The sequence below is a fragment of the Rhinatrema bivittatum genome, chromosome 12 (genome assembly GCF_901001135.1).
Source record: "Rhinatrema bivittatum chromosome 12, aRhiBiv1.1, whole genome shotgun sequence".
Taxonomy (NCBI): Eukaryota; Metazoa; Chordata; class Amphibia; order Gymnophiona; family Rhinatrematidae; genus Rhinatrema; species Rhinatrema bivittatum.
This window is the reverse complement of record NC_042626.1, coordinates 81,818,182-81,840,950: the sequence shown is the minus strand read 5'-3', so window position 1 is coordinate 81,840,950 and position 22,769 is coordinate 81,818,182. Positions and strand designations below refer to the sequence as shown.

The following is a 22,769-nucleotide window of genomic DNA, read 5'->3' as shown; positions in this document are numbered from 1 at the left end:
ATAGACATGGTTTAAGGGAAAGAGTCAACATAGTTTTTACAAGGAGAAATCTTGTTTAACCAGTCTTTTTGAATTTTTTTGAATGTGTAAACAAACATGTAGATAAAGGTAGCCAGTTGATATAGTGTATTTGGACTTTCAGAAGGCATTTTGCAAAGACCTCCATAACAGGAAATTACAAAGTCATGGGATAAGAGGCAATGTTCTATTGTGAATTGGTAACTGGTTAAAAGCCCAGAAACAGAGGTTAGGACTAAATAGTTTTCCAAATGGTCATTAGTATTGGGACCTGTGCTGTTTTAACATATTAATAAATGATCTGGAACAGTGAGTGAGGTGATCACATTTGCAGATGATACAAAATTATTAAAATATGTTAGAATGGCAGCAGATTATGGGGAACCACAGAAGAATTTTGTGAGTCTAGGAGACTGGGCATCTGAATGGCAGATGAAATTTAATGTGGAAAATTAATCCCACACCAGGAAAAATAATCCCAACTACATAATGCTGGATTCTGTATTGGGAGTCACTTCCCAGGAAAAGGACCTTGGAGACCTCAACTCAGCTCGAGGCAGTGGTCAAAAAAGCAAACAGAATGTTAGGCTTGATTCAAAAAGGAGCAGAGAATAAAACGAGAATATCATGATGTCTCTGTATCCAGTCCTGGTTAACTGCACCTCGAGTATTGTGTGTAGTTCTGGTCATCCCATTTTTAAAAAAGTCTTAACAAAACTAGAGAAAGTGAAAAGCAGGGCAACTAAAAATGATAAAGTGAATGGACCATCTCAGCTATGATGAGAGGCTAGGCAGCCTGGTGATTCTTATATTCAGGGATAATCCCTTCCCCTTGTTCCTGGAGGAGTTATCAGGCGAACAGGGATATATCAGGGGTGCAAAGATAATCCTGGCTTCTGAGGAAGGTATCAGAGGTGCAGGGATAATCCAACCTTCTTGCTCCTGGAGGAGAGAGAATCACAGGTGCAGGGTTAATCTGTCACAAGCAGCGCACAATTTTTCAGCCTCCAGTTCTCAGATACACTTTCTGGCCTCACTTCTGCCTCTGCTGGGAATCATACAAAGATTGCACCATAACAATATTTCACCAGTTGACTTTGGAATTAGCTCTGTGAAGACCCTGTTGGATTTCCAATCCTGGCTTCACACTGGGGATGAGAAGAACCCAGGAGTGCCCTTGCTGTAGGCTCCTCAGTTCTCACTATAAAAAGGGCTGTTGTGCCTCGCAGCATCGGGGCCGCCATGGCAATGTCGGAGAGGGCACCGGAACCCGGCTCTGGTCACCCCTGCTCCTCGGCGCCGACCCCTGCGGTGGCTGCCAGCGGGGGAGGTGCTCCAGGCCTTCCCTCGCGGCGTCTGGCCGCTCTGCTCTGCACCCGGGACCCAAAATGGCCGCCCTTCCCTTAGGCGTGAGGCTGCGCCCCCTCACAGGATTTAAAAGGGCCTTGTCCTCCAAATTAACTTCACCTGTGCCTAATGGGCCAGGCACAGGGAAGTATAAAAGCTGACTTCCTCCACTCACTCCTCGACTTGGCAACTTCGTTGTTCGAGTCTGCTTGCTTCGGTGAGTCCTCCGGTTCCTCGAGTTCCTGATTCCTGCTTCTTCTCGGTGATTCTTCGGTGTGTGATCTTGGACTGGCTAGCGGTGATCCTCTGGTACTCGACCTTGGACTTCCTCCGGACCACCCGTCTTCAAGGGCCCACCTAAGTCCCAGCGGCCTGGGACCCTACGGGCTCCTCCTGGGGGGACCGCGGGCTTCCAGTGGCGAAGATCCAGTTGGCTCTGCTCCGACGCCACGCCTCTTCATCCTCTCAACCACTGTCTCAGCCTTCAGTGCCGAGGGTCAGCCAGTCCCATCTTCTGTTCCGCCTCGCCACCCAACGGTTGAACCTAAGGAGCCACCTCCTAAGGTAATATCATCCTCCCGTCGGTCCAAGGGTTCACGATCCCTCCTCATCATAACAAGGGTAGAATTACAAATGGAGCAAAATAAACCTGGGTTAGCTGTAAATGAATTTCATGGGCCAATGAATGCAAATTTAAACAAGAGATAAATAAAAAAGAAAGGAAACATCCGAAAATGCTCCAACAGTAGTGGAAAGAGATTCTTAGCCACCACGGGGTGCTAATCTCAGCACAAATTAGCCCTTACTAGACAACGTGCAGGAGTTTGCTTAATACTGGAGCTTCACCACTGCTGTTTTTGGGAGGCAGTTCCCAGCGTGAAGTCCTCCATGGGTTTTGTTGTCGTCTTGGCATTCTCCCATAGTGTGGAGGCAGAGGTGGATCTGCTTGGCTCAGCTGAAATCCCTCTTTCCTGCAGTTTTATCTCATCAGAGCGGCTCCCAGCCTTCCGCCCCAGGTGAGAAGGCTGACAGCTCCCCTCCCCCTCCCCCAGCCCTGGTTGGCCAAGGCACGAAAGAGCCAATGTGTTCGGGTCGCAAAATGCCGCTGATAATGTGGTCAGTGGGGCTCCAGTCAGAGGAAGGAGCGGCACAGGCAGCCCTACTGCAATCCCCCTCCCCCGGAGCAACTCCGGGAGGGGATCTCACTTTCCATCCGGCCCGGGCAGATCCGATCAATGCAAAGCGCTTAAACTGCGATAACTGGTAGAAAGAAATTGGGAGAAGCTTTCTGCAAGCAGTGCAACGGAAAAAGGAGTAACAGCTCTGTATTTGTGCATTTAAACACTTTAGAAGGTTCTTCCAAGCGGTGCACAGTAATAAACCATAGACATTAAAACAGCCTGAAATCCAGATGGAAGGGCTGGAAGGGATCTGTTCGCAACAAGGCAGGACATGAAATCTCCTGTCCAGTTTTGCTGCCTCTCTGGAAGATTTCCTTTTTTTGTACATGGAGGAACTGATATTGTGACCTGCAAATTCACAAAAGTAAGAGCTGGTCAGGAAGAGCACGCCAGCAAGAAGGCTTCACATCTGTTGCCCATACTGGGTTTTGTTTTTGTTTTTTTTTATTTATTTCAGCACTGATTACCCTTCTTCCTACAAAAGTACTCCAGGCCGAGTGCAACATTAAAATATGAATTAATTGTAATTTATTGTATTGCATTAACAATGTTAGTGTAACCGCATTGAAAGCAATACACTATGCTATACATCTGAAGATTAGTGAAATGTGGTTGCATATATTTGGCTTTCGGGAATTCCTCCATGAAATTGATCTTGGCATGTCCCTTGCACTGGCACTCGAGAGGGAAGAGAAGTGACTACTAATTCTGCCCTCTGCACCCTGTTAGTGGAGGAGCTGCAAGCTGCCTGCCCACCTGTCTCTGATAGCCACTTTAGAACTCCATCTGCTCAACTATCAAGATTTCGCCATTCTGGCTGTAACTAGACACAATTTTTGCATTATTTTATTTAGGAAGAGAATTCCAATAAAAGCACAAATCTTTCTTGTGTGGCCCTGGGAAAAATGAATGGAAGTGGGAGGCAGAATCTGGATTCACATCACTTCTACAATTTCATTGCTGTTCCCCAGCTCCTGCTTTCCTTTTAGGGCACAAAATAATTTCCCCCGTTCAATTTCTTTCACTCGAATGATACTTTAACGTATTTCTTACAGTATATTTCTCTGAAGTTCTTGTCCCATCTGCTCCCTGATCTCAGAATCATTCCGAATTTCCAAGCCACCATGAATAAAGACTACCACTATTATTTATTTGAAGACGTGACAACCCAATTTCCTCCCAAATCTTTTTGACGAGTTCTGTCTGCAAAACAGTTGCTTCCCTTTCACCCCCCCCCCCACCCCCCCCCCCCCCCCCCCCCAATCCTTTTTGGTCCAATTTCCTTTTTTGTCTTCATGGCACCTATGAGCAGTGCTTGAAGATGACAATCTCCTAGAATTGCCCTTCTCCTGCCCTGGGCTGGCACTGGAAGAGTTAATGGGAACCAGCAGGTAGATGGGAGGAGTTGGAACTGGGAAAAAGGAGTTAAGGAGGGAGACTGAAGGCAGTGAGACTGAGTCATTCACAGCCTTGCCCCAGGATCGCCTGCTTTCCCTCAACTTCAGAGCCCTAAGATCAGCTGCCCTCTCTCACACTCAAGAGCCCAAGGATTAGCTGCCCTCCCTCCCTCACACTCCATAGCCAAAGATCAGTTTCTCTCCCTCACACTCCACAGCCCAGAATCAGCTGCTCTCTCTCATAAACGCTGGACTCCTGACTTTCCTAGGGATTCAACTATTTCCTTCCCAGCCAGATGAGACCAGTGCTGCAAGGAAAGCCTCTTTAGATCCAGGTATGTAAGAATTGCTAGTCCTGGTCTAGCCTGCCCTGGTTTTTGCTTTTACTCTTGGCTGGTCAGTACAAGACTGTCCTGGGGCTTTTGGGCAGGGAAGGGATGCTGGACATCTGGATGGGCAGGGGGGAGGGGGGATAGGAATTGTCAGGCATTAGCTAACTCCTGGACTGCTCTGTTGGGATAAGAGGATCTCAGGAACCTGCCAGCCCTGGAGGGAGAAAAGAGAAAGGGTTTGATTTAGAGGAAGTGTCTAAGAGCATTGGTTCTGAATCTTTGCAATTTGGTTTGAGAGATTATTTGGTTCTTTTCCTGTTAACATCTCAGATAAGGAGTGGCAGGGACACGGCTTGCCATCCAGTCATCATTATATCCACTAAGATGGGTGTCTTGAGCATGGAAATCTAACACTAATCCAGGAGGGAAACAGCAATTCTAGCCCTGCTCTGATTTGTCAACCAATTCTTCAGTTTTGAACATTTCCCTTTTCTTGGAAGTTTGAGTTTTAGATTGACAGATGATGGCCATTTTCTGTGATTTCTTATGGAGAACATTCCTGAAAGCTTTAAAACAAGAAACCTTCCCTGTTTCCCTGCCTCCTCGTAGGGATGTGCTTTCCTTTGTAATGACATTGCCTATTTTGCTTCATGTTGTTTCTAAACCAAAATGATAAAACAATTAATGAAACTTCATGTTTTCATAAATTTGTTTAGTGCACATTATTTCAATTTAGTACGTGCATTATTACAACTCACATAATGTGCACAAAATAAAAAATAGTGCCCACTAAATTAAAAATGAAAAAAAAAATAACAAAACAAAAAAATGGAATGGAACCAAACCAAAAGTTTTATCAGTGCACACCCCTAGCTCCCATTCCTCTTAAACATTTGCTGGATGCAGTGACCCATCCAGAGGAAGGTCTCGCCATGCCCCATCTGTGGAAACCTTCTTTTTACCCTCTTCAGGCTTCCAGCTCTGGGCAGAAGTGAGCCACTATGTGCAGGGAGGCTTTTAGCTATCCCCAGTTTCTATCCCTGCATCTCAGTAGCTCTACATCTTCTGCTGGCCACCAGCACTACAGGTACCAGAATGCTGCAGCAGTGGGTGTCAGAAAAGCCAGGACTGACCTGGAGTCTCCCTTAGCAGTTAGATGATTCCTCTGACCCCTTTTACTTCAGCAATGCTAAGAAATCTCAGTCACTGCTAATTAAAAGGAAGATTTGTTAAGGTTTCTCTGGTGTTTTGATTTATATTGAAATGCGGTGGAAATATCAGCATTTTAAAGGTATGCTGCTTCTTAACTCAGGGCTCCTCACTCCTGGTTTTCAGGATATTCACAATGAGTAGGCATTGGCTATACACTTTCATATACTGGAGACTCAATAAATGCAAATTTAACTCCTGTCTATTCTCCTTGGATATCCTGAAAACCAGGCTGGCTGCGGGATCTCCAGGACAGATTTGTTTAGGGGGGGGAGGGGGTCTGAATTAGCTGCTGTCACCGTTCTAAATCCAGGCACTACTCTAGTGCAGTGGGAAAGTCAAGAAGACATCCTCTGATATATCTAAACTGTTTCAAATACATTTCTATTCTGCCTTATCAATCCCAAATGATTTCTCAAAACAGTTTAACAATGCACTGGGAACCGATTTTTTAAAAAACATTTGGCTGTGACCATGCTGAAAGATGCACACCATTTATTCCAAAACAGTAAACAAATATAAGAATTAATCTAGACAAAAAATGCATGCCTCGATAAATTCCCACTCATCTCTGTCATCTGTACCCAGCAGAAGAGAAATCTGGTTTTCATGTCAGGGTTGCCAGAGGATTAGCAAATTGATTCCAGCAACTAGCAGTAAGATGGAAATCCGGAGCAGTATTTGCCCAAATTTTCTGTTCTCTGGACTGGAGTTAAATTGACTTCTCTTGCTCTCTGCCTTGCTGCTGTTGGCCACTTCTCTCTGTTTTGCCAGAGCACAAAGGCTGCCGTAGCTACTAGCTAGTCCTGTAACCTGTGCATCGTAGCCAGAAAGGGGACCAGACATTGTGCTTCTAATAAGGAAATCTTCCTCTGAAGTCAGTGGTTCAGATCTCTGAGAATATGAGCAGCTTTGTGAATATTTGCAGAGGTAAGAGCATTTAAGACCTGTATTTGTTATGTAAACAACCTAAAGAAAAAGTTCCAGCAACCAGTTTTGTAAACTTGTAGATGTTAAAGTCTTCCCTTTGCAAGCCTTAACATCTGGTCTCTTGCTAGAACAGGTATATTTTGTGCTGTGAGGTGATCTTAGTAGGGCCATTTTCCAGTATTTTCAAGGTAGATTTCTTTTATGTAGTTCTTGAGGCTATAAGTAGGTTATTTTGTTTCATACTGTACCTAAGCTTTGCATCATAAAAGTTTCCTTGTAGCTTTGGGGGATCTTGTTTCCCCCATTCAAGGTTCTTGTGGAGAATGCAGGACTGTGTTAAAGAAAGCTGAGAGAGACAAAGAAGATTGTAGCCCACTTGGACAATTTTCCTTTAGTTTGGCAAATTTTGGCAGGCGGGACAGGAGGTCTACATGTGGCTTCTAGTGCCTAATCTTATGTGATTTAGAAGATGAGAAGCTCCAGCAGTGAAAATGTTTTCCTTTCACTGTAAAATGTGCCCAGTTAATAATAAAGTAAAAAAGTTGGGCCAGAAAGCCATTTACTTCTGAGCAAACATTGCTTCACTGGAATACGCAGCACATAAACACTACCAGTGTGATGCCCCATTCCACCCTGCCTGACAGCAGCACCACTACCACATCACAATTACTTCTGTCTATGAGCCAAATTCACTGAATGATTTCCACCCATCCTGGGAACAAGATTCTACTCTCCAGCATTCTGATTTCCTAAATTTGCAGGAAGAGAGAATATGTTCATTCAACAAATAAAAAAGAGGGAATACGGAGCCTGGGTGGTGAGGGAGAGAATAAAAGCTTCAGGACTCTGCATTGACAAAAAGATGTCAGTCACATTGACCATAGTGGCTTTGTCTGCTCCATTATGTTTTGGGTTTAAATTGGTGAGGGACAAGGTAGGCTGAGATCTCAGCAGGCATCCATGCTAGCTGAATCTCTTTATCAAGTTTCACACTAATTCTAAAAATCAACACCAGGTCAACAGAGACAATTCTACCACCATATGGGCCGATACCTTAAAAATCGCAGGAGAGCAGGCGAGCGCTCTCCTGGCGCGCGCACAGGCCACTCTCCTGTGCACGCGATTCAGTAAGTTAATTTATTTAAATTAGGGCCCGCGGTAAAAAGAGGCGCTAGGGACACTAGCACGTCCCCAGCGCCTCTTTTTTGACAGGAGCAGCGGCTGTCAGCGAGTTTGACAGCCGACGCTCAATTTTGCCAGCGTCAGTTCTCAAACCCACTGACAGTCACGGGTTCGGAAACCGGATGCCGGCAAAATTCAGCATCTGATTTTCAACCCATGAGCCGCGGGCTCATTTTAATTTTTTTTTTTAAATTATTTTTAACTTTTGGGACCTCTGACTTAATATCGCCATGATATTAAGTCGGAAGGTGCACAGAAAAGCAGTTTTTACTGCTTTTCTGTGCACTTCCCTGGTGCCAGCAGAAATTAACGCCTACCTTTGGGTAGGCGCTAATTTCTTAAAGTAAAATGTGTGGCTTGACTGCACATTTTACTTACTGTATCACGCGGGAATGACTAATAGGGCCATCAACATGCATTTGCAAGTTGCGGGCGCTATTAATCTCGGGGGGGGGGGGGGTGTGGATGTGCGTTTTTGACATGCTATTACCCCTTACTGAATAAGGGGTAAGGCTAGCGCGTCGAAAACGCGCTTCCAAATGCCGGCCAATACAGTACAGTGCGCTCCACCACTGTACTGTATTGGCCTGATAGAAAACCAAAAGTACCAGCTCCAGCCTGGCCTCTTTTATGAGGGAAGGGGATGGGAAGACAAAGTTTATGTGGAGGAGAAAGAAAAGATGCCAGTGTTGTGCTATGCTATAGCTAGAACGTGTTCCAGAATCACTGTAGAAAAGATGATCTATTTATTTAAAATTATTTGTTGATCACACAATCCAAATATCAAGGCAATTCACAAATGCACAAACAGTGCTCATAAAACAAAAATACAACAAATGCAAAACTAACAGACTCAACAATCCTTATGATCCAATACTAGATAGCTACAAAATCAACATTCTGGTTACTACCGTTGGATTACATCTAGGCTGCGATCAGAGGAGTAAGAAATCTATTGTTGCCATAAAAAAAGTATATTCACCTCAGGAATAGAATACCATTAGAAATACTAATGTCTCTAATTTGCTATAAAACCAGGTATCAGATATTAGTGTAGAACCCTAAATCCATGAAAAGAACCATGGTGATTACTGTGAGTGATAATCCATTAGTGCTAGAACAAGTAGGGGAAATCATAGGCTCTTTCATGGAGCTGTTTTCGGGGATTATGAATTACTGTGGGCAGCTTTGGTAATGTGGAGAGCACCACTGTCATTGCTCCTCCATCTTATTCCATGACCTCTTTTGAGTTTCTGATCTCTTAATGTATCTTTGATGGAGGTTGGCACCCCTGCACCCACCCATGATTTGCTGCTTTGTTTCACTGTGAGTGTTGGGAGACCATAGCCTCAGACTCCTGGACTGTTTGGTCTGACTGGAGATAATGTGGGGAGTGTTTGTTAGACTGGCAGGTCACCATATTGTGGGTTTTGTTTTCTTTCTTTTTAATAACCTTGATTTGCATTATGTAAGGAAAAAAATCATTTCATTTATTAGAGCTTTACAACATCAGTGTAAAACGTGCTCATCTGCCTGCCCTGAGGTGATACCTCCTGTGCTCTAGGATTTACCATACTGACAACGGCCTTGATCTGTCATTTTAAATCTGGTCCAAATTGGTGCCGTGGAACCCGGTTCTTAACTTACATAGGCAGCAGGTGAACAGAAAACAGAGTTCAGGGCAGAATATTCCACCTGGAAACCTCTCATATTCTCTCCAGGCTTTGCTAAGAATTTACCCCTAAAACAATTCATTTCCTTTGCCCCCTCTGATCATAACCACTACTTTTATCTGTCTCAATATATTCTTCATCTTATTGGTGTCTGCTTTATTGTTTTTTCAATTGTAATTACATTCAGATAGCGTCTTTTACCATCTGTGTAGGGTCTTAACTGCCCTTCAAAGCATCTGCATGCAGCCACCTCTGGGATGAAGACCTATGTATAATGTATGACCTCCATTTCAGTGCAAAATATCAACCATCATTTGTCTCTTCCCTGCTCCTGCATGACAAGGCCTCTGCATTCAGCCCCCTCATCCTCTCTAATGAGCATAGAGCTCCCTGGCCATGCTCTTTCAAATGGGGAACAGGCAGTGGGTGAGAGACTGGTTTGTTATTTATTGAAAAAATGTATAACTCACACACATTCAAGATGTTCGTGACAGGTGGGTTACAATGCAAAATCAGGGTTTCCACTCCCCCTGCTCTTTGGAAACTTGTTCTCCAGGGAAATGTCTGAACAGCTTCCCCACAGCTAGTCCAACACTAGTTTTATCTTTTTATTGCCGCACGCACATTCTCTTTTGTGCTGCTTCCGCCGTGCACAGTACTTTCTGTTTTATCTCAGACTTTGGCTCTTTTATCACTAAAGCTTTTTGCCTGTAGACACAGAATGACAGAAAAGTTTAGTCTTTTGTCTGGTTGCACTGACATCGAAAGCTGTTTTACTGGCCAGAGTCTTGCTGGAGCCCATGTGGTGGCTAATGCAGGAGGTGTGTGATTGGATCCCGGCTCAGGTTGCTGCAGAGGCAGCATTCACAGCCCTTGGGGGAGGGAGTCCCAATCACTGTGCAATGGCGCCACCTGGAGGCCGGATTTAGGGCCCAGGATTGCAGGGTTCTGGAAGGGCCCCTACTCAGGACTGGGAGGGGATAGAACATTCCTGGGCAATGACTGCTTTTGATGGAGCAGGAGGAATCTGTCAGGGTGGTTCTGAGCAGTTGCTTTCCATATGCCACAAACACAGCTGAGTGTGGGGCATTGTGACATGGGCACAATGGGGACCTTTGCCAAAATGGGACGATGAAACATAGTCTTCAAATGCATCCCTTGTGAAATGCACCTCCTAGATTTGTGTAATGAGAGAGGCACAGCTGGCAATGCACTCAATTGTTTCTGGGTTGCTTTTTTGCCTGAAGATTTGGCCTCAGCTTTTTATATTTTCTGCCATCTTTTGCCCTTTCTATACTGACCTGAGGAAGGGAATATGAGCTATTGAAAGCTTGTGGTTATTGCTAGTCCTTATCTATTTTGTATTCTTTTGTTTTTATTATTTAACTTTTATTCTTATGATTCAGAGTGAAAATCCATACAATATGGGAAACAGGAGGGGGAGGGAGAAAAATTAGCAACCTACTGCCCACTTCCATCAGGGACATAAAATTATTTGGCCTGGTCAAACTGGGAGGATTAAACATCCTGTGAAATAGAAAAATGAGAGACAGACTACAACTGTGATCTAACAAACCTAAGTTTTTTATTTGGGAAAAGATATCCCTCCATAAAATGTTAATTAGGAAGGTGGCTGTGGGGCTCAGCAGCAGAGCCAGGACACCTGCTTTAAAGGGAGGGGTCACTCCATCCATTCTACCTCTTCTGGTTCTCAATTCCAGGCAGCAAAATGCACAGGAAATTCATTGCTTGACGATGACGGAGCTGACTCCCATCTCTGCTGGGGGCGCTTTTCTGCAGCCTCCCTGGGTTTTCAGGGTTCTACACTGTCTGCTTTTTGTCTGGGCTGCAACAGACTGTTGAGTGTTACACCCCCGTTTTCTGCCCAAATTTCCATGGGACCTTGTCTGAGCTGCTCTGTGACAGAGGTCCAATTACTAGGGCCTGTTTCTTCCGTTTGGTTACTGTGCAACGGTACAGACAATATGTAATTACTATAATCGGAGTCCCCAAAGCCTTTTATTAAAGTGACTGCCTTTAAGTATATTTAGGAGGGTAGAATAAACTATATTTAAACTTTTTTTTTTAATACAAGCATCAAAACATCTAATCAATCTGGATTGTGTGGTGCCTATATGGAAAACCTGAGATGGATTCCTAGCATGACAACTTGTGGATTTTCTGGGGCTTGGCCTTGAAGGGCTGTGCTCGAAGTTACCAGTGTAGTTGCAAAGATTTGACCTTCTTACACAGTGCATGGTGCAGGAGGCTTGTGTGGGTTTCCTCAGGGTACGCCACCCAAAATACACAGAGAAAAGTGGGGGAATTAGACAGGTCTGAAGCATGTGAAGAGCAGGAGCAGTTGTTAAGGTTGATGCCTTGATAATCGGCACAACTGCTCTTAAGCATTTTTTTGTATGCATTTTTTGCAAGACACAAGTAGCCCTACAGAAGGCAACATTCAAAGCCCTTTTTGTGGGCAAAGAAGTAAATCGTTTAAATTGTCCAACTTGTCCATGTGTAGGTGTGTGCGTTGTTCAACAGTGCATGTGCGGATTTTTTCTGAAAAATGACCACACATGAAACAAAGTGCAAATCTCTGCCAGTAATTTTTTGTTCGTCAATAAAGGAAAAATACCTGTGGAGTTTGCACCAATAGTGTAGTTTGGTTAGTTACACCGTATTAACAACAAGGCAGTGTCAGGAGATATCAAGCTTGCAATTATATGTTCTTTTTGGTTTTTTTTCTTTGAAATTAACAATTTTATAAACCTTTGACAAGGTTTATAAAATTGGTGGAGTTGCAGATATCCATTGCATATCCCTGGGATAAGCAGCATGGAATCCATTTACCCTTGGGATCCTGCCAGGTACTTCTGACCTGGATTGGCCACTGTTGGAAACAGGAGACTGGGCTTGATGGACCCTTGGTCTGACCCAGTATGACAAGTCTTAGAGAAGAAATTGGGGAAGAGGAATTTTTTTAGTATAAAAGTAAATTTTTTAAATAAAAGATGAGGGACAATTTATTGGAAGTTCTTTCTCTTCTAATTATTAGCTCTTACCTACTTCTTATTCTTTTTATTGTAGGATAAAGCAACTTGGGCCTTCCCTAAAATCCGGAGTTTGGCAATGCTAACTGCTGTTTGTGGCTCTCTTGGGAAACAACACTCGGATACCCCTCACTCCTCTCCTTCCGGCCTGGACCTACAACCTCTGCAGCCCTACCAGATTCAAAGCAACCCAGACACCAGCAATATCTCATCCTCTCTACAACCTGTAGGGCTGCAGAACATTCCCTTGGTTCCTGACACCGACTTCTTGGCCATTAATCGTTATGAGCCTCAAAGCTCAACAGATGTGAACTGTCCCAGTTTGGAACGCGAAGGTCAACTGGAAACGGGTCATTTCTCAAAGCTCCTTCATCCATCTCCTGAGATGGCTCACCATTATGAGCCCTGGTTCAGGCCTTCACATCCTAGCAATACCAATGAAGATGGAGGCGTGCCACCCTGGTGGGATTTACATGCTGGGTCTAGTTGGATGGACCTTCAGCATGGTCAAGGTGGTCTTCAATCACCAGCCCATGCAGGTGGTCTTCAGTCAACACTTGGCAGTTATGGCTCAGAGCATCAACTCTGTGGGCCTCCACCTCATATGTTGTCTTCTGCACAACATTTGATAGGCCAGGAAGGGTTTAAGCAGCTTGATTCTCCTCAGGAGCCTCATGGTCTTGATCAGGTACTGGACAGCTCTTCAAGGCCAAAAAGCTCCAGGCGCTCCATGCCACGGAGCTCAGGTCAAGCAGCTTGCCGCTGCCCAAACTGCATGGAGGCCGAGCGTCTTGGACCCTGTGCTGATGGAACCAAGAAAAAGCATCTCCATAACTGTCACATCCCAGGCTGTGGAAAAGCATATGCAAAGACTTCTCATTTGAAAGCCCACCTGCGATGGCACAGCGGTGACAGGCCATTTGTGTGCAACTGGCTCTTCTGTGGCAAGCGCTTCACAAGGTCTGATGAGTTGCAGAGGCACCTTCAGACCCACACGGGGACCAAGAAGTTTACTTGCCCTGTTTGCAGCAGGGTGTTCATGAGGAGTGACCACTTGAGCAAGCACATGAAAACCCATGAAGGAGCCAGGGAGGTAAATGAAGGGGAGAACAAGAGCAGCTCAGCAGTGTGTGACCCTCCAGGAAAAGCCAAACAAGATCCCGATGACAGCACATCCAGTGGCACCCAAGCAAACTGAATTCTATCCCTTTCTCCACTCCTGACTCTTTACAAGTGCCGGGATCCTAGTGGTACCTTCTTTCCAGTGTACAGTCCACACTTGCTGCCTAGTTATAGAAGTTCTGAATGGGGTCTTGGGATACTAACATATCCCATCATCCCCCCCTTCTCAGGATTGGGGATGAGGAGGATTGCCTTAGTATTCTCTTCCCTGGGTATTTTCAGTGCCTCAGTAGGTTTTATTTATTCTGTAGTGAAAGTAAGATCAGGTGATAAAGTGTAGTAGGAATTATGTAAGTCTGTAGAGAAATCCTCATCATATAAGGAAAAGCCTTGAGTAAGGGCAGTTTTACTGTCTGAATGTGAGTAGGTCTGAAGAGGGAGATTTTTGTGCCCTTTAGGACATTAGTGGGTGGGATGTTCTGCACGAAATATCACACAAATCCCATGTTCTCAGGCAAAGAGGCACTAGGGGAGAATGGAATGCAATTGCTGAAAAATAAAGCTGTGGGACTTGAGTTCCAGTCATGCCCCTCTACACCCAAACCTTCCTTCTAGTACTGACACACAGCTCCTTTCCACCCTGTCTAGGGTTCTAGCTGCTTAAGCCCAATTAATTTATTTATTGCTACTGGCACTTGGACTAATAGCCATCTTCTCAGTACAAGCAGAGCTCCTCACTTAGGTCCCCCTCCCTCTCTTGGAAGATGAAAAATTGACCATTCAGTGTCTTACATAGCTCACTGTTAGCATGAAGCATCAAGTCATAAATGAGAGCCGATCCCAGGGCAGGATTTGTCCTGACATGCTTCAGGAAAAGGCTGGAACAAGAATAACAAACAGCATGATTGCAATGGGAGAACAGGGATAGAGGGGAGGAAGGAAATCTGGTGGTTTAACTTTCTTTCTATTAACTCCAGGGTGGGCTTCCTTGTTCCTAATCTCCCCTTCTCTCAGATGTGGGTGAATCTTGTACAGGAAATGTCAGAGACCTATTGAAGGCCATCATTTACCAGCAATGCAGTGATAGAACATTGAATTCAGATGATTTCTGAAAGACCCTCATCTCTCATCTACATGCAGGCCTGCCGGTAAGGCTGCAGTGAGGAGGAGAATGGCAGATTAGTGCCCAGTACCAGGCTTGGGGAGGGAGAGCAAGAATGAGGAATTCTGCTTCCAGGGCCCTTAGGCAGAAGGTAACTGCATAGGGGTCATGGTTCATGCTTACAAGGGTCATGCCACAGTGTGCTTCTGGGTCCCACGCTGTCACCACTATAAACAGAAGCTGAGAAAAATGGGTCTGAAGTGGAAGAGAGAGCAGGACTTGCTGGCCAAGATTTCTCTGAAGCAGTGTTTGTTGTGAGATGCCATTGTAAATGATCCTTTATTGGAGGATGGGGTTCAGCCCTGATTCCCCTGGGTGGAGAGTGCAGGAGACTCGGGGGGCCAAATAGTTGCACTGAAATAGCAAGGACTCCATTTATCATAAGTGCATTGTGGTCTGGGGGGGGCGGGAGACTTAGTTTGTTTTGTATTTTGAAGCTTGAACATACGTAGTCATGGCTCCTCCCCTGGCCCTGATGGTAGTGAAGGTCTGGCTTACTCATTCAGTTTTGGCATTTCATTGCTCTGCATCTCCACCATCCATCACTCCTTTTTCTGTGCCCTGACAACACCAGCTCGTTTACTATAAAGCAGTGATAAAGTAAGCTGGGGAGCTGCCCCAGCGCACAGAAGGGTGCCCTGCAAACCTTGGCAATGTTCTTGTGTGATTACAGTGGGCACACCCACTCACTCCCCTGAAGGAACTTAAGCAATGCAGGAGTCCAGCCTGGCTACACCCCTGTGACTAGAAGCTGCCGGTACATGACAGTCTGAACAGACAGGAAAGTGGGGGGGATCGCGGGGGCAGACAGGGGCGAGCCTTCCTACCCCAGATTGCTGGAACCTGACATGCAGTTGCGGAAAGATCCCAGTTTTGCCTGAGGATATGCAGCAATTTTTTTTCTAATTGTTTTTAATGAAGTCAGTTTTGGATTTTATTTTTTTTTTAATGGTTTATTTATCAGACACAGACCAAAGTGAATCCATTCCAGAAAGGTGAGACACATCTGTAGAGGTTTACAGAACAGACTTTGCATATAGCTTCTCCAATAAGGCCCAGAGCTCTTTTCATAAAGATCTCCCCCACCTCTAAATCAGTGACAGAGCCCTGGATAGACACGAGGTGACGGCTCCGTTGATCCCGTGTGCCCATTCCAGAGAGACAGAAAGGGAGAAAAGCCTTAGTAAAGCAAAGTGCAAGTGAGGCAGCCCTCTGCAAACAGTCTTTCCCTCTGTTCATCCAGATGTGCATTTTCAATACCAGGCAGCTATAAATCTAGTTACCAATATCAACTTGCATTTGTGTTTAATATGAAGAGTTTACATCTCACTAGCCAAATGAACAAAAGAAATCCCAGAGCTGCTTCAGTGTGGGCAATGGAGGAGTTTTGTAGTGCTGATGAATGGGTGCTCACTGTCATGCCAAAAATCTTTCCCTGGATCCTGCCCTTTCTGCCTGGCTGCATTTTGGTGAATGTGGGATGAAACTGGGTGAGCTGAGAGGGGTCTGGTGCTGCTCTTCCTGCCTCCTGCACCACTCCAGCAGCTTTCTGCATGCTTTAGGGCAATACTGAGAATTAGGAATTAGTTTTTAAATGTATAATTATGCAATAGTAGAAGGTGCAGTAGGAACTGGCTGAGCTGTATGACTGAGCTGGTAATACTCTCGTCGGCCTGCTCATCTGATGGATATTGCTGCACCAGGTCATTTTCTTGTTGATTGAGAAGAACAGCACCAAAGAACGGACACGGTTCAAACAAAATTAAGAGTAGACACAAAACCAGAAGGAATGACTAATCCAGGATATTTTGTGACAGAAAATGCTGTGATAAATCTCATGTTAATCCTGTTTTCCCCACCCTTCAAAGAAAGGCAGATAGATCGGCCTTCAGCCCCTGGGGCTGCAGCCCTCTGGAAAAGAAATCTGGGAAGATGCAGTCCAGTATGAACAACCCTGCCCAGTCATACACCACTTTATGGGGGGTGTGGGATGCAATCTATAATCTGAGTGGCTTCTCCACCCACTGAAACCAGTTCAACTGAGAGAGTGTAAGGCGGTACCAGGTTCCCAGTGCGCATGAGTGGAGTAAGAATGGGAAATGCGAAGTATTATTCCTGAGGGCAGAAGGGGAGGTGCTGGACTGCATTTGTGATCCTTGGAGGGCAGTGCATGTGGTCTTGCTGGCATTTCAGGGGCTTTTTACACATCCCTGAGGTTTGAGGGTGGATGACCGCGACTCAGTGTTGTGCATGTCCCCTGGACAGGACTTTTTATGCTGTTTTTCTCTCAGACTGTTTCTGTAGGTTCATAGCAGGGTTGCCAACTGTCATGGGGAAAAAAAAGAACAAATTCTATCTGTAAAAATAATCTCATTCAGTAGACACTGTGAGCGGCGGGCGTGGGATGTACAGGCTGCAGTACTGGGGAGTCGGGGTGCAACCCAGATGAATCCCAGCAGAGTGGGACAGTGACTGTGGATTGTGTGTCAGAAGACTGTCATTAAAAACTTCTTATGTATGTTGGCAGCCCTGAGTCCTGGTCTGTAGGAACCTGTAGAGGAGATGTAGGATGTCTTTGCTGCTGTGAAAATAACTGGAAATGGCTTTATTTAAACTCAAATAAAGTTGTTTTGCTTGTTTTGGTTTTGTGTTCTGTTTTTGTCATTCGTCAGTCTCTTGTAACTTTCAGTCTATCTGCTGTTCCTGGCAGCACTGCTTGTGCATGTTAAGCTGAGGTAACACACACAGCCCCAGATTTCTGCTGCTGCTGCTCTGGGAAAAATTCTGCAGCAAAGTTTCTGAAATGCTCTGGGCCATTTGCATAGGTTTGCATATCAAATGCAAATTTTATTTTTCTTTATAAAAAATAGTAATTTTCTGATATTTATGTGGTAACTTCTTTTGTTCCCTCTTTTTTTTTTTTAGTCTTTTTGGATGTGGGGGAAGAGATCTTAGTGATCAGTGCAAGGGAGGGAGGAGAGATGATCATCATGGGAATGAGATAAGGGAGGAAGGATGGGTAAGGCCCTCTGCTTCTACTGGGCATGAAAATGATGGTGGGATTCTCATCCTGGCCCTGGAACTCCTGCTCTCCGCAGGAGCACTGTCCCCCCAGTCTTAATGATGAGAGGGAGAACCAATAATGGGAGCCCCTACAACTTCCCTTGGAATAGAAGTGCTTTTAAATTTAGCTGTATACACTGAGAGCCAGCGCTGAACTGTCGACAACTTCCTCTATCCACTCTCCAACTGATGAGTGAACTCACAACCTACATTGACCATGATTTATAGGCCTGGCACCTGGGACTCGAGCATGCACCATCGCGGCATAAACACACTCTCCCTCTGCACACAATTTATTTATTTATTTATTTGTATTTTTCTATACCGGCATTCACGGAGTTCGTATCATGTCGGTTTACATAAAACAAGGGGTGAGAAATACATTATAACGTAAATAACTAATAACATAAGAGTATACATTAAAAGTAAAACAAGTGCATGGAAGAAGAAGTTACAATAAAACGAGGGTCATTCTAACTGGGATTAGAGTTAGAGGAAAGATAAAAAGTTTAACAAGAAGTAAAACATTGTAGTGATTGGTAGATAGTGACTGCAATTGCGCTTTAACACACTCATGCTCCTGCTAAGTGTGAATGTTCTCCTTGCAACTGGCACTCATGCTCCCACTCTGAGGGGAAGGTTAAACCAGATGCCGCAAAACTTCTGTTTCTTCCTCTAGCAGGAGTGAGTATACCAAACCTCTGCACATTTTTTTTTTCAATAAAAATAAATTGTTTGCCCTGAGTGAGCCTGCTCGCCGTGATGCTGCTGGACCTATATTGCTCACTCCCGGCATTACAGGTTAAGCAGAATGAGCCAATTGCCAGCCCCATGCTCAGCCCCCTAGTCTCTGGTGGCGAACACCACCTCCCTGCTTGCACACACCACTGAGAAACCAACCACTCAGCTGGAGAGTCTGCCTCCATATTCCCTGGCTCCAACCAATTCCTTTTTTTTTTTTTTGTTAAATAAAGAAAAAGAGGTATTTCCTTGTCAGTAATCTTTGCTTCTGAAGCCACCGCAGGGAGGAAGAAAGAGGCATGAGGGTATCCAGCAGCTCCAGATTCCAGCGCTCTCACAGGGCAGAAGCACACCAAGGGTCGCAACCCCCTGCTCGCCTGACTCAACCAGGAGGGATGGCCCTACCAGGACTTAAGAACCTCCTGGGAGGACTCTTCCAAAATTCTGTTTTCAGCTTACTCTTATTTTCTACTTTTTTTTTTTTTTTTAATATATTCCATACTGCAGGTTTTGCACCATCTACCATCTGCTGGAGACAGAGAAATACTGAGGGACTGCAGGTGGCACACTGGGTTATGTCAGTGTCAGTAAAACTTCCTCTGTCTCCATCTGCTGGCAGGGAGGCAAAACCCAGGAGTCTGGACTGATCTGGGTATGTGCAGGAATAATCATTTTCTGACATTATGTAACTTATTTTGTTCTCTTTTTTTTAAAAGTCTTTTTGGATGTGGGGGAAGGGATCTTAGTGATCGGTGCAAGGGAGGGAGAAAAAATGATCAGCACAGGAGTGGAATGAAGCTGGGAGAGGGAGGAAGGATGGGCGAGGACCAGAGTGAAGGAAAGATGGGGGGAAGGAGAGTTTCTGGAGTGGGAGAGAGGGATAAAGGTTCACCCCTTCCCTCTCATATGTTGCTTCTCTCCATCCACCACTGTTCACTCCTTTCTTAAGCAGTCACACATCCCCTTGACCTGTCTCATATCCCCTCCCTTACCCTCCCCAATGCTAATTCTTATCCTCCTCTCTCCGCCACTGTTGCCAGGCTGGCAGCAGGAGAAGAGTGGCTGTTCCATGGGCCCCATACTCCTACTTCTCTGCTGACTGGCACCTGACTCGGAATTTTAACCATATGGGATACTGTAGAGGACACGGACCATGCACTGCCACTCTCCTCCTCCTCCTCCTCCTACTAGCCCAATCAGTGCATGGGGAGGAGGGGAGGGTCGAAGGCACATGCCCACACATTCTCATGCTTGCCTACCCCCCAACCCAGACTCACCCAGTCTACTGTGCGATTCCCAAGACTGTCAAACTGCCCGAGTCTGGGCTCCCTAAGGACTGATATTCATCTTCCATGCTGCTCTAGCTTTATGAGTAAGGATAACCTTGGAATGCCCCGAGGACACACTGTCAGCTGCTTCCACAATGACAACTGTAATGCCAGTTTTTGCTCATTTGAATTCTTACCTGAAGAAGAGAGCATTAGCTCTTGAAAGTTAGTCAATAAATGCATAGTTAGAGATCTCCTTATATGCGTTTTCTATTTGTAAACCTATATTTCTATGCAACTGCAAGGAAGAGAAGGAGATAGAGCAATGTCTGAATACTGGGTTTCAAGCAATCACGATCAGTCAGGTGCCTTGCAGGTTTCCCTGCCTGACCAGCAGGTGCAGTAGGCCGCTCAGTCTAATTCCATTCAATAGCTGTCACTGACACTGAATGGTCCCACCACGCTGCCACATGTCACAAACAGGATAAGCACTGACCTGCTGAGCTTGCACAACAAAAATGATTTACCTGCTCCTTGTGTGGGTTGAGGTTGGTAGTGGTAGTGCATGGAAACTTATTTTATGGCCATGATATTTTGGTGGTTAGTTATTGAATATACCATGATATGTCTATGTTGTACGATGGTAGGGGAGGGAGGATAGGCTGGTATGCTGTGGGTAGGGAGGGTTTTAAAGGAACATGTAGGGATTTCTGTGGTGGGTTGGATATACATTTTGCACATCACCACAAACATGTTGGAAATTTGATAAGTACATGTAAATGTAGTGTAATATTCATCAGATGTATTCGGGATTTACATGTGAATGCCTAAAGAATAAAGCCTCTTTGCATGGTTCAATTACACTGAAAACCAGGTGGCCTGCCTGCACTCCTCAAAGCCCAGAGTAGAACAGCCCTGGTCTCTGTCCCTTCTCCATTGCAAGTGCTTTCTGCAGCTGAGCACCTGGTACAGCCCTTGCATGACATGTTTAGACTCTCAGATTGACTCTTCCATACATCCTTTTGACAGGTTTGGAAAATTAAATGTCACTTCCTGGAGGCGGTGAGGCAACATCAGCACAAGGTGACTCTTGGGGTGACTCGATGATGGACCTTTCTCCCAGGACAAGCAGGATGGTAGTTCTCACAGATGGGTGACATCATCAGATGGAGCCCTGTCACGGAACACTTTTGACAAAGTTTCTATAACTTTAACTGGCACACTGAGCATGCCCAGCATATGACCAACCCCGTGGCCACACGGGGTCCCCTTTAGTCTCTTTTTTTCTGCACAGCGGTTGCCCTGCAGTTAGTGGAGTTCTGTGAAAATTTTTTCCTCACACTTTCCTCATGGAACAATTCGAAGTTTTTCTTCAAGTTTTTTCCCGTTCTGGGGTCCCCCATCGCACACCGATTCCTCTGGCGTTTGGTAAGTACATTTCACGCTCTTGTGATCGGTTCCTGGCTGTCTACCTCCCAGTGGCCAACAGCCACCGACTGCACACCGACTCTTTTTATCATGGTGACTGGTTTTCGGAAGTGCTCAGACTCTCCGCGGACTATGTCCATAATGGACCCAAATGATGTATGCGTCCTATGTCTTGGGCCTTTCCATGACATCTGTCGGTGTCCTAGCTGTGCTCAGATGACCTCTAAAGGCCGGCATGCCCGCCTGGACAAATGGAGTACTTGTTTGGTTCCAAACAATCTGCTCCATCGACTCCGGTGCCGGGTGCATCAAGTCATGGGGGATCAAAATGACTCGGGACCTTCCCCATCAAGCCCCGCCGAGAAGATCAAGGAGCGGGAGACTGCCCCTCACCAGCATCGAGTCAATTGAAGACTTCGGCATCGTCATCCTCGGCGCCAGAGAAGGATCGGGCCGAGCACTGTGGGAAGCATCGACACCAGCACCAACGGTCGGCACTGTCCGGTGCCGGTACCGACACCGGAGCAGCATTGGGCTTGGCCGAACCCCCCTCTGAAGAGGCCACGGGAGAGGAGGCCTCATCCTCCTCTGGACCCGGGAGCCCAGGGCATTCCCCACTGATATTGGTGCCGGGCACTGAGCCTCTGCGGTCCCCCATAGATGCTCCAGTGACACCCAGCCTGCCTCCTACTCCAGGGTTGGTTTTGTCCGCACCCTTGTTCTGAGAGGAGTTGGACTATGCGGTCCAACAGGCAGTGCTTAATGCCCTTCGGGGTCTCCAGCCGCCACCAATACCGGCCCCCATACCGGCATTGGAACCGGCGTCCTCCATGTTGGCACCTCCACTGGAAAGGCTGGACGTGCTGCTCGGTGCCTTTCCAATGCAGCCCGTGCCGGCAGGTCACTCGGTGCCCTGCCAACCACCGGTGCCTCCTCCTGTCTCAATCCCGATTCCAGGTTCCTCGGAGGAGGAAGATGTGGCTCCTTGCCCACCTCCACGGATGGAACCACCGATGCTGGATTCCATCCCCAGGCCATCAGGTCTCCCGGTGCCCCGACGTCCATCGCAGGTCCCGGTGCCCTTGGTGCCGGCACCACCGCTGCCAGTTCCACTTCACCGACCATCGGTGCCCACGTCCCTTACTCTGGGTTTTAGCCTCCCTCCTCGACCCAGGCAGTTTGCCGGCGACCCATGGTAAGACGCCTCCTCTGAGCATTCCTCAGAGGCCTCCGAGGACCTTCTGTCAGAGCCTCCCCCCCCAGAAGAGAGATGGCGCTCACCTCCGGAGGATCTTTCCTTCACAAGTTTTGTCCGGGAGATGTGGAAACCATTCCCTTCCAACTTTCAGCAGAAGAAGATGCCTGCCACAAGATGTCGGAGGTCCTACAGTTTGTGGATGCTCCTAAGGAGGTGATGGCTGTCCCGGAGCATGAGGTTCTTATGGACCTCCTTTACCATCTCTGGGAACATCCAGGTACTGTGCCTCCGGTAAATAGGAAGACAGATGCAACCTACCTAGTACAACAGGCCCTAGGCTTTCAGAAGAGTCAGTGGTAGTTGAATCAACACAGAAAAAGGCCAAGAGGCTCCGCCCTCACTCCTCCGCCCCTCCAGGAGAAGACCAGAGAGCCTTAGATGCCCTAGGTCGAAGGTTTTTCCAGG

General features: G+C 46.2%; 1 protein-coding gene across 2 annotated transcripts in view; it reads left to right on the top strand.

Moving 5' to 3' along the window:
* Positions 1-17,244, top strand: part of SP6 (Sp6 transcription factor) — a 30,178-nt gene extending 12,934 nt beyond the window's left edge. Inside the window, exons 1-2 of one of the 2 annotated variants that reach the window (XM_029573725.1) lie at positions 4,009-4,278; positions 12,360-17,244. In XM_029573725.1, the coding sequence (XP_029429585.1) occupies positions 12,402-13,520 (1,119 nt within the window). In that variant the 5' untranslated portion in view covers positions 4,009-4,278; positions 12,360-12,401 and the 3' untranslated portion in view covers positions 13,521-17,244. Of the gene's footprint in view, positions 1-4,008; positions 4,279-12,359 lie in introns of those variants that run through there. The other variant, XM_029573726.1, reaches the window with a different exon arrangement.
* The last annotated feature ends 5,525 nt before the right edge of the window (positions 17,245-22,769 follow it).